The sequence below is a fragment of the Triticum urartu genome, chromosome 3A (assembly GCF_056163025.1).
Source record: "Triticum urartu cultivar PI428250 chromosome 3A, HENAU_Tu73, whole genome shotgun sequence".
NCBI lineage: Eukaryota > Viridiplantae > Streptophyta > Magnoliopsida > Poales > Poaceae > Triticum > Triticum urartu.
In genome coordinates, this window is record NC_141875.1 from 296,546,811 (window position 1) to 296,562,887 (window position 16,077).

Here is a 16,077-nt window from a genome sequence, read left to right on the forward strand (position 1 = left end):
GCCATGATTACAGATCTGAACCTATTATGTTTTCATGAATATATGTGAGTTCTTGATCCTATCTTGCAAGTCTATAGTCACCTATTATGTGTTATGATCCGTTAACCCCGAAGTGACAATAATCGGGATACTTACCGGTGATGACCGTAGTTTGAGGAGTTCATGTATTCACTAAGTGTTAATGCTTTGTTCCGGTACTCTATTAAAAGGAGGCCTTAATATCCCTTAGTTTCCAATAGGACCCCACTGCCACGGGAGGGTAGGACAAAAGATGTCATGCAAGTTCTTTTCCATAAGCACGTATGACTATATTCGAAATATATGCCTACATTACATTGATGAATTGGAGCTAGTTCTGTGTCACCCTATGTTATAACTATTGCATGAGGAATCGCATCCAACATAATTATCCATCACTGATCCATTCCCTATGAGCTTTTCACATATTGATCTTTGCTTATTTACTTTTCCGTTGTTACTGTTACAATCACTACAAAACCCATATTGTTACTTTGGCCACCGTTACCGCTATTATCATATTACTTTGCTACTAAACTTTGCTGCAGATATTAAGTTTTCCAGGTGTGGTTGAATTGACAACTCAGCTGCTAATACTTGAGAATACTCTGTGGCTCCCCTTGTGTCGAATCAATAAATTTGGGTTGAATACTCTACCCTCGAAAACTGTTGCAATCCCCTATACTTGTGGGTTATCAATGTAACCTAGCAATAAGTATTTCCCTCGGTATGAGAACCAAGGTTTATTGAACCAGAAGGAGTTCTCCCAACAAATAAAGTGAACGGTGCCTACACACAAAACACAAAACAAACTTGTCCCAACATGACAAGAGGGTTGTCGATCCCCTTGTCTTGCTAGTTACAAGATTAAAGTGCAAGTGGTAGAGATAGTAGGTAGCAAAGTAAAACGGCAAGCAAAAGTAGTAATTGTAACGAAGATTTTAGTAAATGAGAATAGACCCAAGGGGCCATAGGTTCGCTAGTGGCATCTCTCTCAAGCATACAAGTGTGGTGTCATGAAAAAATTACAGTTGGGCAGCGATTAAATTGCAATATTTATATTTGTGACTATAATCATTCATGGTATAATCTTATATAGGCATTACGTCTGTGATAAGTAGATCGTTAATCCAACTGCATCTACAACTAATACTCCACCCCAAAAACGCTATCCAACATGCATCTCAAAGTATTATGTCTACAAGAAATAGAGCATTGCAATAAGCATGACGACATAATGTAGACAGTAAAACATCAAGCCATATGATGAGACATCGTCGTTTTATCCTTAGTGGCAACAATACAATATGTGTCTTGTCCCTTTCTTTCACTGGGATATAGAACACCACAAGATTAGAACCCACTACAGTGCAGCACTCCCTCTGAAAATAAACCCATCAAACTTGGCCAAAGAACATAGATAGATCGGAGAACATACAAAGCTATTCAATTATATAGCAAGAAAACCTCAAAATATTCAATTAAATTCAATGAACAATCTTATCATAAAGTGAAAATTTGTCATATCCTAACAAACACATACACAAATTACATCAGATGGATCATGATCATGTTAGGCAGCTCTCGGAACATGGTATTGAAGATCAAAGAGAGAGAGAGACATCTAGCTACTACTATGGACCCTAAGGTCCTAAGGGAACTACTCACACATGGTCATGGAGATAGAAAGGTTGATGAACAAGCCTCTGACAATGGATTCCCCCTCTGACAGAGTACTGGAACATGCCTTTAGATTGGATCTCCTCGGAAGAGAAGCTTGCGACGGCGGAAAATTCGGATAAAAATCTTGCGAAGGATTTCGGTGTTTATAGGAATTATAGGCAATGGAATGGACATAGGTGGTGCAGGTGGGGCCCACATGACCTAGGGCCTGGCCGCGCTAGATGGCCATGTGGAGCCCTTGTAACTCCACTCGTTTCCCTCAAGTGCTTTTTAGAACCTTCGTGCCCCAAAAAAATTGTATTAAATCGTCAGATTTTTTTTAACCTCTGTAGATATTGATTTTCTGTAAAATAAAAAACATGCAAAGAATAACAATTGGCACTAGGCACTATATTAATAGGTTAGCCTATAAAATAATACTAAAATACTATAAAAAGTATACATAAGTGATATTATAATAGCATAAAACAATAAAAAAAATTATAGATATGTTTGAGACGTATTAGGCCACTTTGGGTGTCCCATGGCAATCTACAAGGAAAATCGAGAAGCCCTGTCATTCAAGACAAGGACTATATCCGTGGAGGACTAATCTCCACCGACGTAATCGACTAGGACTCTTGCAATCCTAGGCCTCCAGTAACTTATGTAAGCCGAGACCAGATTAGTCGATAGATCATCTCACAACTTAGATCATCAGATCATCTAGACACACAGCGATCTTGTAGTAGATCACTTATACTTTTGTACTCCATCTCAAATCAATACAAACCAAGCAAGATGTAGGGTTAAATAAGGAGAACCCAAACCTGGATAAAAACATGTTCCCCTATTACCATCGTGTCAAGACTACTAGCTCGGGACCACTTACCCGAGATTTTTTGGATTTGACTCCGCCACTCAGGGGTGGGGTCCTCGCGACCACTTATGTGGTCAGATGTCCCTATCTAGTTTGACAACACCGAGCACATCATCGATCAGGAAGCCCCCATTGGTGGTCTCCCCCACGGTCGCCAATATCCCGGTGAGAAAGATGTTGTTGGACGAGGTGCGAGTCTGAACCTCCTCAAACCTATAGCATCCCGAAGATGTAGATCCCGCTCGAGCGTCTGTGCCCGACGCAACATTTTCTTGGCGTTACACCCAACCATTCCATGCCCCTCGGGCAGGCGACTCCAATAACTTCCGGATGTAGGCCATCGACTTTGTTGTGGCCGAGTTTGATCCCGTAAAACGTAATGCTTGGATGCCTACCACTTGCCAAATTCATGGTGGCCTCGCATTATGCTTATCTCACCATGGGGATTGATCACTGTTCCTGAATGTCGTGTTATGTGCCAAAAGGATGTATGCGGCAACCATCATGCTCATCAACGATGGCGTGCCCTTGTCGCCTTCCTTCGGGCAAATGCCGACATATTTACATGGCAACCATCGAATATGCCTGGGGTCACGAGGGAGGTGATCGAACACCACTTTTTTGTGTTCCATGTGCATGATCAATCAAGCAAAAAGGTACATCGTTAGGTGCCCAAGCAACAAAAATTTATATGAGATCAAGTAGAGCGGCTTCAGAAAGTCAACTTTATCCAAGAAGTAATCCATCCTGACTGGATCGCCAATCTTGTGGTGTTCCCTAAAGCAAATGGGAAAACGCGGATGTGCATTAACTTCAGCGACCTCAACCAGGCGTGCCCCAAAGATCAGTATCCTCTTCCCCACATAGATCAGATCATTGATTCTAGTGTGAGGTGTGATGTGTTGTGCTTTTTGGATGTGTATTCAAGTTACCAACAAATTTGCATGGCAAAAAAGGATGAAGAACAAACAACGTTCATCACCCCAGTGGGGACGTTCTGCTACATTTGCATGCCGAAACCTAGTGGGGACGTTCTGCTACATTTGCATGCCTTTTCAGCATGAAGAATGCCGGCCCCATTTACCAGCAAGCGATGCGCATCACGCTGAATTCAGTGATAGGCCGCAACGTGGAGGCCTACGTCGACGATCTCACTATGAAACAACAGACAAGTCCACCCTCCTTGAAGATGTGGCAAAGACGTTTGACATCTTGCGCAGAATGCGCATAAAGCTTCTCGAAAGATCTAGGCCATTCAATTGGACACCCAAGGCCGAGCAAGCACTCCAAGAAATGAAGACATATCTCACCGCACCACCAGTCTTGGTGACACCCAAAGCCTGAGGAACCTTTATCCCCAGGTTGTCAGTGTTGTCCTCGTGGCGGAACGAGAGGATGAGCTTCAGCCCTGCAAACTCATTTTAAGGTTCTCTCCAAAATCAAGGTTTTAAATAGCTTTTTATGCGGCATCACATGGAGGTTTGAGCTATAGCCATGTTAACTATCGCGATCTACCATGGAAGCTATTTACAATAGTATTTACAATGTAAGAACCAGAAAAACAAATCCTTACAAAAAAAAACACTAGCAAAGTAAGGAATAAAGAGAATCCATTTAACTAATTAACATATGAGTAGGTGATTTATTTTATTTCCAAGTTGAGTCATAATGAGTGTTGGTGAGAGTCGCCAGTAGGCCAAAGCTCCAAGGTAAAACAATCTCCCAAGAAAGATTAGGTGTTGTTTTCTAATGTTATTTAGTTACACATATGTGATCATTTTGGATTAAATTTACATGTATAAATGATTGCATGCTACGTATTTTCTGTCGTTGTACACTAATTAGGTAATAGCTTCAGCTATAGCTAGTAGCAAGCCATGCCAAAATAGCGCAACTATTTGGCGCTATAACGGTTGTAGCTAGGATAGCAACACAAAGTGACATAGCAATTTAAATCATGGCCAAAAATTACTACATGAGTCACCGGCGTCGCCTGAGCAAAATTGCTCAACAAACTAATCAATGTGGTTGGATTTTGAATAAACAACTGCCACTATATGATGTTACATATACTTGCTACCTGTGTCAATATTTACAGGATGTTGTACATTACTCACCAAATCAATTTGCACACTACAGAACCTCAAATGAAACAAACAAAACTCTTTCACCATTCTCCCCTTCATTCTTGAATGCGTCTGCTCTCCAATTTATAGCAAAGAATCAAGAATATAGAATCTCGAGTCCTGAAATAGCAGTCAGACCATGCAATTTCATCTATCTAGTTCCGCTATCATCAATTGATGATTCAGATGCGGAGTCATCTGAAGTTGAGATAGAACTTGTCTCACACAAACTACTGTTGTCAGGGTCCAGTGAATATGATGTTGGCCTTTTCAAATGCCAATACATGATGCTTGCTGTCAAAGTCAGCATCATCTTCTGGTTGACCTGAGACAAATTGCCAAAATCATATTGCAAATGTTAATTAGTTGATATCACAAGAGAATATGGTCCAACATGGTGCACTACTTGAGGCTGCTTGGATAGACTAGCAAGCGGGGCATCACACCACCAATATGATCTAGTTTCTAGTTTTTCTTTAAAAAATGCAATATATGCTTAACTCCCAACATTGGTGTAATTCAGCTTACTTACAGCTGATGATTCAGGGTCGGAGGGAGTATGAAACTAGTTTTGGCTTCCAAGAATTCAATCAAATGCCTCACCTCCGTTATATCCTCTGGCAGCAAGAAGATGGAGCAACCAAGCTTTCTAGCCACAGAGATGATGTAGGAAGCATTCATTTGTTTTTCTTCATCTGTGCCGGAACCATATAAAATTTTAGTTAACAAGCTCTGAAAAGCATACACAGTACTAGTAAATCTAAGTGATCTGCAAATAACACTGGCGATATAAATAAGTGTGTCTATAATGTGTTGCCTATCACTATGAGGATATAATGCAAGGGGAAATGGTATATACTTTCATAATAAAACAAGACATACTGAATTTCTATGCACTAGCATTTCTTAATTGAAAATTGGATAGGAGATTTTCGGACTCAAGAGACATGAGACATCCAACCTTTTTCTCCTTTGGTTACAAGGCTCCAATTCACAACGCGAGGCTCCACAGCACTTAGTAAGTTGACAAAAAATATGCCACTTGAAAGGCTTCTATCCTGCAATTAGTACTTGTGGTTTATCGTACAAACCCTGAACAGCAAATTAGTGGAAGATACAGCGATATGGACACTGATGCTTGACATATTGTTAGAAGTGATAGTGACAGTAGTTCCTCATGCAAATAGTGGCCCTTCAGACTAGCATTATTACACTTCACAGTTACATTATTGAAATGTACTCCCTCTGTTCCAAGTTATAAGATGGTCTATCATAAATCCGAATTATAAGACATTTTGGATATTTCAATATGGACTACATACAGACTGAAATGAGTGAACAAACACATAATAACATGTCTACATACATCCGAACATCTTATAATACTAAACGGAGGGAGTAGGAGATTATTCTGGATTTATGATAGAACCTAAGTTAGAAATATAGCATAAGTGAATAGTAGGAGATTATTCGGAAATGCCTGTTGGAGCTCTTTTTTTGAAAAATATCAAAAATTGTATTTTCAAGTTTCAAAAATATCTGAAAAATCTACAAATGAACCTAGGGAGGTATACTACATTTCTGTAAATTTTCATGATGATAAGATTTACACAGAAAAAATCATGTATTTCTACCACATGAACTATTCACTAATAAAAGTCAGTTTTTTTTTTTGTGCAGCTCACACCAAAGCTTCTTTCATCATGAAATTTTACAGGAATCTAGTATACATCTCTATGTTCATGTACTTTTTTTCAGAATTTGTAATACTTCAAAATTTTCGAGAAACACCAAAACTCCACTCTCGAGATTATTCTGGATTTATGAGAGGACCTAACTTAGACAAGATAGCATAAGTGCATGCGGCAATTTAGTTCATGCCTTCATACTACTTTAATAACAAACTGTAACTCATCCCAAGCACATAATTCAATTGACTACCCTGATTAGAATATGTATATATTATGAGTGCATATTTATATCTGTAAATTATACAACGAGATCGTTGTAATGAAGAATATTCTGCAGGAAACTCACATAAAGAAATGATAATGCAACTTGGCAGACTGTAAAATGATATGATATTTTCAAAGCATGATGTGCATTAATAAAATATATTGAAGTATACAAACCTTGAAACTTCCCATTTGAGACTGTCTTCCAGAATCCTTAACCTTTTTGTTAGCCCATAATAGTATGTCATTATCTGTGATCTCCTTCCCATTCGAATGAAATCTAAGATTCTTCAACAGTTGTAGTATGTTGTACCGCATCAATTGCCAGAGAAAAGCTGTCGGGGAGGGAGGGGGGGGGGGGGGGGGGGGAGTTTGCCTTGTCATCGTATGATCAACTGGAAAGTTAAATTGAATACTGTGTGTGCAAAAGAATTGTACAAAACAACAATGGTACATTGATATTTTGAAATTTCTCTTCAGCAAAACCAGTTAATCAACCAAAAATTAACACATCATGAATATTTAGTTGATTATTATAAATTTACTAATCTCTGAAGGCATGATTATTTGTATAAATAATGGCCCAATTGGTATGTTACATCTAAGTACATTTGCTCACCTCCTAGTTATGTGCAAAACTTAAGTACATTTTATTATTTGCATCTGAGTGAAAAAACCACTTACCTAATATCAGTTTCTTGTTTCCTTGCACAATATCATGACCAGCAATATTCACCAAGGAAAATTTTATTTCCTTTCCTATCTTCAGAAGTTGATTACAGTTTTCAACTTTTCTGAATGGAAGTTTTATTGGGGGTCGGTTTGCAAACTTCCAATTAACTGAACCAGGAGCAACCTTATCCATGACCTCAAGGAGCACCCATCTATCGTCCCACAAGGAAATATGAAAGATAGAATCAGCTTCATTTTAACAGAAGAGTTAGCTATAGACGATGAGAGGTATGGCCTACCCATTTCTAAGATCTTCGAATACATTGTTTATATATGTAGAAATTCCAAGGCTGTTAATCCATAGCCTAAATGACCTCTCTTCCCTTGAAACTTGAGCATCATCAGATACTCCATCCACAAACGAAACTTGCTTCATTTGTTTCGACAACCCATTCCTGCAATAAAAGGACTACAATTATAGAGTTTAGACTGTCAAAACAGTGCACTACCAAGTACAAGCATCAGATTTTCATTTACGCTTCTGTAGCATGTGTATCTAGCTGTAGTACTGGTAATCAATGCTGCTCCCTAGTTAAGAGACATGACGAAAGTATTTGCTGAATAGGCCCATAATAATAGCACATCTACAGCGGCGACAGGGTACTACATATGGTTTTACTGGCCAGGAATATTTGTACATGATCTAGTTACAATGTTTGCCGTGCTCAGCTTGCTCAGTTGTCTTGCACAAGGACGACTGTATATTGATTCTTCACAATCCTTTTCTGTGCTAGGGAAACTTCTGCAAGCAAACGGGCTCTTCTCTCGAAATCTTTGTGTGGGTCTCATTCTCATGCACAAAATATTATGTCATGTGAATGGTAACAAAACAATCTCTTATTTGTAGGAGCACACATAGTTCAATCAACGAGAAAAATAAAAAGAAAAAATGGTTCTATTGTCTTCTGATGTCTGACTGTTCCCTACAAACATTGTTTCACCTTCATTCTCAGCAATAAAAGGAAAACTTCAGAGTTGAGAGTTTTCCTGGGAACTAGTGGTGGACAGGTGAGAGAACGTTAACAACATAATGATACCAGTTTGCACAAGATGTTGTTTTTTAAGTGAATGTCATAGTATGTTACCAAGAACAGTAGCAGATAGCAAGGACTAAATAAAAGCAAATCTACAGGATGAAGAACTATCACATGCTAACAGCAGTTATTAGAAAAAAATTGGTCTTCGGTATCCCAATGCGATAAACATCAGTGCAAATGTGAGTTCTTCAACAAATTGTACCTTAGTATATAAATTCTGAGCTGAAGGGGTGCTCATAATACATACCTTTTTTGAAAAATATGAGCCACAAAGGCGAGATTTAGATTTTGTAAACCATCAACTATGTCTTTCGGGGCCAGATATCTTTTGCAGCCCATCCTATCCGCATGCTCAAGAACTAATCTTGCTCTATGAAGAAGATCTTTTACTGACATTGGCGATGGTTTAGCACTGCATTCTGGAGCCAGGACATTTAACAAGCAAGCATATGCCTCACTGTCCTGGGTTTTCATGTGACCAAGGTAAATAAATATTAATTCCTCATACAGGACCACAGTTCGAACTAAAAAACATGATAGATGGATTGATCTTCGTCATTTATTAACATTCTTAGTGTATACTCCCCTTGACCAGATAGAATTTCAAGTCAAGAATCGAAAACGAGATCAATGGTGAAGGGCAAAAGTATTTGAAAGTTATGGTGATTATTAAAACCATAAGAACTTAGTTGAAAGAGAAGTGAAATAGCTCAGTTATATAGTTTTTGGAACATATGTAGCACAGCTTGCGAAATTGCATTTATGTGTTAAATATTTAAATGTGTAAGGGGTCTAGCAGCTAACATGAGCATACTTTTATATCCGATGAAAAATTTGTTACTGTTCTCTGGAAACCTCCTTTCTTCAGCTGAAAGTTCATCCACCTTAGTAGTATTTTTTCAGGAGAAAGGCTCATAAGCTCCTCCATCTCCTGCAATTTTACATGAAACCATTGACAGTGTGTTACTCTCACTAGCATATTACACATACCAAATAGTCTCCAAAGTGCATTATAATGAACTGAAATTAGGACTACCTGGCTGTCTTGAACCAATTCGACCAACTGAGGTGTGCTCTTCAGGTTTACATCTGCCAATAGTTGTATCTGGTAGTCATTGTAACAACACGTTATCACAGATAGTATCATACATAAAACAGACACAATGTTGCCCACACAAATAGACAAATGTAACAAAGATATGAAGTTACCTTGATAATCTGAGATATCAGCCCTAGGATAAGATGAGGCTGCAAGCAGTAAGAGAAAGCTTTGGTAAGCTCATTATACAAGAATTCTTCATGTAAAAAAAGAGTGAAAAGATAAAACTACAAATGAACAATACATGCTAGAATCAGAGCTTAGATCTGAACAAACAATTAAGTAGATGGTGCACTGGGGTATAGAAACGTAGTATAAATAAGTTCAATGGCAATAAATAAGAACACAGAGGTATGCCAAGTATTTCTGTATCCTGAAGTAGAATGTAGTGGTGCACTGGAGGACATGAAGCATGTCATGTGTGCCAAATTATCAGTGTGACACGGACTGAACTTGATTTATTCTTTCACAGTAAGTTTGCCGCAAATTTCAACTATCTTGTCAGTCATAACAAAAGGGCACAGGAGCAATCGAATCAACCATGGGTTACCCCTCGCCACTTTTTTGATATATAAATAATCGTTCCATCGTGTTCCAATGATAACCACCAGTAAGTGCATGTATAAAGCAACAAAAGTAGAGAGAACCAACACAGGGTGCTTTACAGTCGTGTACATCACATGGACTTAACTCCACTGTGTTCCTCAACAACATCCGAATGAACAAGTACCCAAGTAAAAAGAACGGACTGAAAGTCACCTTTACTCTGAATATCATGTAATGCGATGATGTCACAAAAAAGCAAGAAAAATAGAAACAGGGAGAGTCCTACCCTCCCCTCTGCGAGATCCTGCGTGCCGATATTGACAACAGTGCACCCGATGGCCTTGGCAGAGTTGAGACAGAGGGTGTGGTTCTCGTTTTTCTCCCACAAGTTAAGCAGCCTCTTGGTGTTGATAGCACGCTCGTCGATGGTCCCCGGAACGGCCAAGTTGATGAGCTTACTGGACCAAAAAGCCGAAAAGGATTGGAACCAGATCAGAGCAAAAATAATAATAATCAGTGGATCGAAAGCACAAATCCGAATGGCGAGGAGCGCACCATAGCAACACGCCGTCTTTAGTGAGGTGGAAGAGCTGGTTGGTGGCCGGATCGACGGGCAGCGCGTTCTTGAGGAACGGATCCTCGGCGAGGTAGGCATTGATGTGGCCCACGTAGGAAGCCTTCTCAGATTCGCTGATGGTGTGCAGCAGCGTGGTGGTGGACGCCGTGAGGAAGGCGGCAGACGAGGAGGAGGAGCGCTTAATGCCTTGGCCGCCGTCGCGCTCGCGCGCCTTCTTCCCGCCCTTGAGCCGCAGCTGCATCTCGGCGTAGACGCGCAGGAAGAGCTCAAAGTTGACGTCGAGCTGTGGTTTCTCGTCGGCGCGGGAGACAGCCGTGAGCACGGAGGACCACTCCTCGTCCGTAAGCGCCCGCTCGGGCGGCGAGCTGTTCTCTTTCCCGGCGTCCCCGCGCAGCGCTTCCCCTTTACCGGCGGCCATAGCGGTGGGGCTCCCCAGGCCGGTCAGCGCGGCGGGGAGGTCCCGCAGCCGCAGCCTGCCGGTAGGCGCCGTGTCACGCAGCCCCGCGTACTGCCGAACAAGATCGAAAAACGCAGTCACAAACACCACCGCCAGCGCGAAGGAAGATGAAGGGCAGAGAGCGCGCGCGTACCTGTGCCTGGAGCGCGCGGAGGTCCGCCTGCGTGAAGCGGCGCTGCAGGTAAGGGTCGGACACGACGACCAGCCCGTCGAATCCCATCGAGTCCCCTGCTCCGCGGCGGCGGCGGCAGCTCCCAGTCCGCGGGCGGTGTTAGGTGGGATGCGCGAGTCGAGACGGTGGCCAGTGTCTGAGGTGGAGCGTTGGTTCAAACTAAAGGAAAGGATGGGGTGGATGATTAAGGAGGGTCCCAGTCCAATAGAAAGAAAGTGTGGAGCCTTGATGAGAGAGTGGACAGAGCAGCGGAGGGGATTCAAATCTTTGCGGTTCACTGCCTGGCAGGGTCCAGCGAGCTGGTCCCCGACCGTTGCTGTTCGTGAAAGTGGAAGTACCAGGAGAGGAGGTTGGGTACCACTCACTCTCACGCTACAGTGGCTACTGGGGGGATGTCACTAATTGAGATTCCAGCTAATGCTCTTGCAAGCTGTGGCTAAGGTTGGGGTCCAAATGCAGTCCTTTTGCAGTTGTGCTGCTACGGCTGCGGCGGCTGCTGAAACATGCTGAAATGATCAAAATGCCCTTGGTTGTCCTCTAGATTGAGCTTGAAGATAATTGTACCTCTAATGACTCGATTATGAGATGTTTTTGTTGGTCAGCATCGTTGGCCCCCCGTCGGGTAGTTCGCTCGGGCGAGACCAGTATGCCCGCGCGTACTTGGTAGGGACAACGTCATTTGCACCCTATTGGGCTGCTTTGGTCGTGTGAGGCTCATGCGTGGGGCATGCCCAGCTATGCGTGCGCGTCCCGGACGGCTCAATGGCCTTGGCCTTACAGCGTGCGTGTCACCTCGGGCGTTCAAGAGGTGCCTGCTCGGACTCACTGCCCATCCAATTGTTCGGTTGCCATACCCGACCGTGCATGCGTGCATGCCAGACATCTCTGTGTGTTGGCCTCGCATCGCACGAGCTGTCTCGCATGGTCGAGAGGCGCTTGCTCGGGCGGCCTAGCCACCCTGTTGTTTGGTTCCCCTACTCAGGCTTATTTCTCGCTCGGGATGCCCCGTTGCCCTCGTCCCGGTGTGTCCTGGGTTGGTGGGCGTTGGCGGATGGGTGCTCGATGTGGTATGTCAGTTTGTTGTGGTGCGTGGGGGTGTTCTTGGTATATAATGGATGGTGGTCTTCTTCTCCCCTACTTGCCCCTCACACCGTTCTCTTTTCATACTGCGAGGGCTTCTTCAAGCTTTCTCTGTGTTGGTGCTTTGTTTGCCATCGGCGGCGTCCGGCGCCCGTTGGCTTTTCGTGCCTTCTATTGACGTTAGTGATGTTCGAGGTGGGTTGCTTCTTCACTACGATGCTCGTGATGTTTTCTCCCTCTTTCTGGGTGTTTGTTGCATTTGGTTTCCTCTGCGCCTCTTCTTCCCGCTCGCCATCCTTTTTTCTTTTCTCTTCTCTCGGTTGCAGCTCCTCTTGGTGGTTCTTTGTTCTTCGTTTTTTTGTTCTTGAGCCCGCTTGCTATTGTGGGAGGCTGGACGCTTCTCCGCTCTGTTGCTCCTTTGCTATCTTCCTTCTCCCTTGGGGTTTTTAGGTCTGATTGTCCCCGTGCGCTTTCGATTCCTTGTGTCCTTAACGCTGGTTCCAGCTTTACATGTCATTTCAGGATCAGGAACTTCCTCATCTTCAAGGTTCTTCATGGATAAGGATGGTTTCAGCGTCATTGTGTTTGGCCTTTGTGGCACGGAGGTCGTCTCTAAGTGCGACTAGGTTGTCCACTTGGTGCCACCATGCCTTCAACTGCGTGCTTATGTAACACCCTAGATTTTTCACTCCTGGAAAATTCTTTTTCTAGATTTGGCTTCTATCTTTTTCTTTTGGTGTTCTTGGATTTATTAGCACTCTTGTGTTTATGTGAGGATAAGTAAATTTCCTGGTTACTTTGACTTAGGGTTTTGCGTCCAAAACCCTAATTGTCATTTTTTATTTAAACCCTAAAGACCAGGTTTGCACTGGGCACCCATTCTCCCTTGCACCACAAATCCCCAAAATATTTGTAAGGTCCTGCAAATCTCTTCACCATTTCCATCAAAAAGCCACACACTTAAGTTAAATTTTGACCAGAGCATCCATCTAGAGTTTCTGCCAAATCTGTTGACCTATGAAGCAAGTGCATTGTGCCCTCACCCTATGAAGCTAAAAAAATCACAGACAATCATCCATACACATAAAGCCTATCCATAAATTTCGATCATTACCCAACCACCATAACTCCCTCCATAATTTTCCAAAGCTTGCATCCACACGCCCACCTTGTGAAGGAAGTATATTTCGCACTCATCCATTTTCTCTCAAATTTGTCATGGTGATCAACCATGACAAAACACCACTGCCACCCAAAATTCATCAAATTCCACCACACCAAACTCCCAAAGTTTTTGGCCAAAATTTCAGCTTAGACATGAAGCACCACCTACGCTCATCCATATGGCCACAAATTTTGCATACACATTCATCATCATACCAAACAACCCCCACACTACAATTGACCTTTGGTCACCACTGTTGGAGATATGCCCTAGAGGAAATCATGTATGATGATATTTCCTATGTGTTTATAGTCCTTGGACATTATCAATGATGTGTATCAGCAAGTACGTGACTTGTTTGTGGAACTATGCATTGTATGATGAACGTCCTAAAAGGTCCCTAGTCGAAAGGGTTGTGTGGACGCGCAGCCGACTAGACTAGCATATGACACGGTCGATGGCTTGGTCTCACTAGCCATGGGGCATTGGATGCTAATCGATAATATGTACTTGGAAGGATCTGGTCGGATTCGACGTAGTCGGATCCGAGTCAAGATAAGGTCTGAGTCGGACAGACCCAACTATGAGACGCATCGATATGTCATCTGTGAGTCTCTAATACAACATACGTTCTATGTCCTAAGACCTGAGCTAGAGCATGTACTCGGGATGGTGACAGACTTGCTTTGGGCCAACCAAACGCTACTCCGTGATTGGGTAGTTACAAAGGTAGGTTTCGGGCTTGTCCAGACCCATGCTGCGAGACATGGTTGAGCAAGATGGGATTTGCCCCTCCGATCAGGAGAGATATACTCTGGGCCCCTCGTGTGATCCGACCAGGATAAGCATGGCCATGCGGCAAGGATTATGAGATAATCTGGTTTGTGGTCGGCATCACTGGAACGAGAAAGAGGTCGGGCTAACACAAGGATGACAGACTCGCCTTGAGCCCGACAACATATATCGTGTGGCAAAAGGAATGGAAGTATGATGTACAGGTTCTGAAGGAAATATGCCCTAGAGGCAATAATAAAGTTATTATTTATTTCCTTATATCATGATAAAAGTTTACTATTCATGCTAGAATTGTATTAACCGGAAACATAATACATGTGTGAATACATAGACAAACAGAATGTCACTAGTATGCCTCTACTTGACTAGCTCATTAATCAAAGATGGTTATGTTTCCTAACCATGGAAAAAGAGTTGTCATTTGATTAACGGGATCACATCATTAGTTGAATGATCTGATTGACATGAGCCATTCCATTAGCTTAGCACCCGATCGTTTAGTATGTTGCTATTGCTTTCTTCATGACTTATACATGTTCCTATGACTATGAGATTATGTAACTCCCGTGTGCCGGAGGAACACTTTGTGTGCTACCAAACGTCACAACGTAACTGGGTGATTATAAAGGTGCTCTACAGGTGTCTCCAAAGGTACATGTTGGGTTTACATATTTCGAGATTAGGATTTGTCACTCCGATCGTCGGAGAGGTATCTCTGGGCCCTCTCGGTAATGCACATCACTTGAAGCCTTGCAAGCATTGCAACTAATGAGTCAGTTGCGGGATGATGTATTACGGAACGAGTAAAGAGACTTGCCGACAACGAGATTGAACTAGGTATTGGATACCGACGATCGAATCTCGGGCAAGTAACATACCGATGACAAAGGGAACAACGTATGTTGTTATGCGGTCTGACCGATAAAAGATCTTCGTAGAATAAGTAGGAACCAATATAGGCATCCAGGTCCCGCTATTGGTTATTGACTGGAGACGTGTCTCGGTCATGTCTACATTGTTCTCGAACCCGTAGGGTCCGCACGCTTAAGGTTACGATGACAGTTATATTATGAGTTTATGCATTTTGATGTACCGAAGGTTGTTCGGAGTCCCGGATGTGATCACGGACATGACGAGGAGTCTCGAAATGGTCGAGACATAAAGATTGATATATTGGAAGCCTATATTTGGATATCGGAAGTGTTCTGGGTGAAATCAGGATTTTACCGGAGTACCGGGAGGTTACCAGAACCCCCCGGGAGGTACATGGGCCTTAATGGGCCTTAGTGGAAGAAGAGGAGAGGTGGCCAGGGCTGGGCCGCGCGCCCCTCCCCCCTAGTCCGAATAGGACAAGGAGAGAGGGGGCCGGCGCCCCCCTCCTTCTCTTTCTCTCCGTTCCCACCTCGCGAATCCTATTCCAACTAGGATTGGGGGAGAAGTCCTACTCCCGGAGGGAGTAGGACTCCTCCTGGCGCGCCCTATGGTGGCCGGCCGGCCTCCCCCTCTTGAACCTTTATATACGGAGGCAGGGGCACCCCAAGAGACACAAGTTGATCCACGTGATCATATTCTTAGCCGTGTGCGGCGCCCCCTTCCACCATAGTCCTCTATAATATTGTAGCGGTGCTTAGGCGAAGCCCTGCGACAGTAGTACATCAAGATCGTCACCACGCCGTCGTGCTGACGGAACTCTTCCCCGACACTTTGCTGGATCGGAGTCCTGGGATCGTCATCGAGCTGAACGTGTGCTAGAACTCGGAGGTGCCGTAGTTTCGG

General features: G+C 43.1%; 1 protein-coding gene across 2 annotated transcripts; it reads right to left on the minus strand.

Moving 5' to 3' along the window:
* Positions 1–4,498: 4,498 nt before the first annotated feature.
* LOC125543889 (fimbrin-2) lies at positions 4,499–11,496 on the minus strand. Of its 2 annotated transcripts, none has more exons than XM_048707383.2 (13): positions 11,223–11,496; positions 10,611–11,140; positions 10,342–10,513; positions 9,620–9,658; positions 9,447–9,515; positions 9,225–9,341; positions 8,658–8,872; positions 7,613–7,768; positions 7,326–7,525; positions 6,819–6,976; positions 5,648–5,744; positions 5,290–5,381; positions 4,499–5,011 (listed from the first exon to the last, which is right to left on the minus strand). In XM_048707383.2, the coding sequence occupies exons 1-13, from the start codon at positions 11,307–11,309 to the stop codon at positions 4,838–4,840; spliced, it is 2,106 nt and encodes a 701-aa protein (XP_048563340.1). In that variant the 5' UTR covers positions 11,310–11,496; the 3' UTR covers positions 4,499–4,837. The 2 variants fall into 2 exon arrangements, with proteins under 2 accessions (XP_048563340.1, XP_048563342.1); XM_048707385.2 differs by having other exon boundaries at positions 5,219–5,381.
* Positions 11,497–16,077: the final 4,581 nt, after the last annotated feature.

Coding starts and splice junctions, on each gene's coding strand:
- LOC125543889 (XM_048707383.2), bottom strand. CDS start 11,309: ATGGGATTCGACGGGCTGGTCGTCGTGTCCGACCCTTACCTGCAGCGC. Junction 9,342..9,446: donor AATTGGTTCAAGACAGCCAG/GTAGTCCTAATT, acceptor GTAAAATTGCAG/GAGATGGAGGAGCTTATGAG. Junction 7,769..8,657: donor GCTCATATTTTTCAAAAAAG/GTATGTATTATG, acceptor CTTTTATTGCAG/GAATGGGTTGTCGAAACAAA.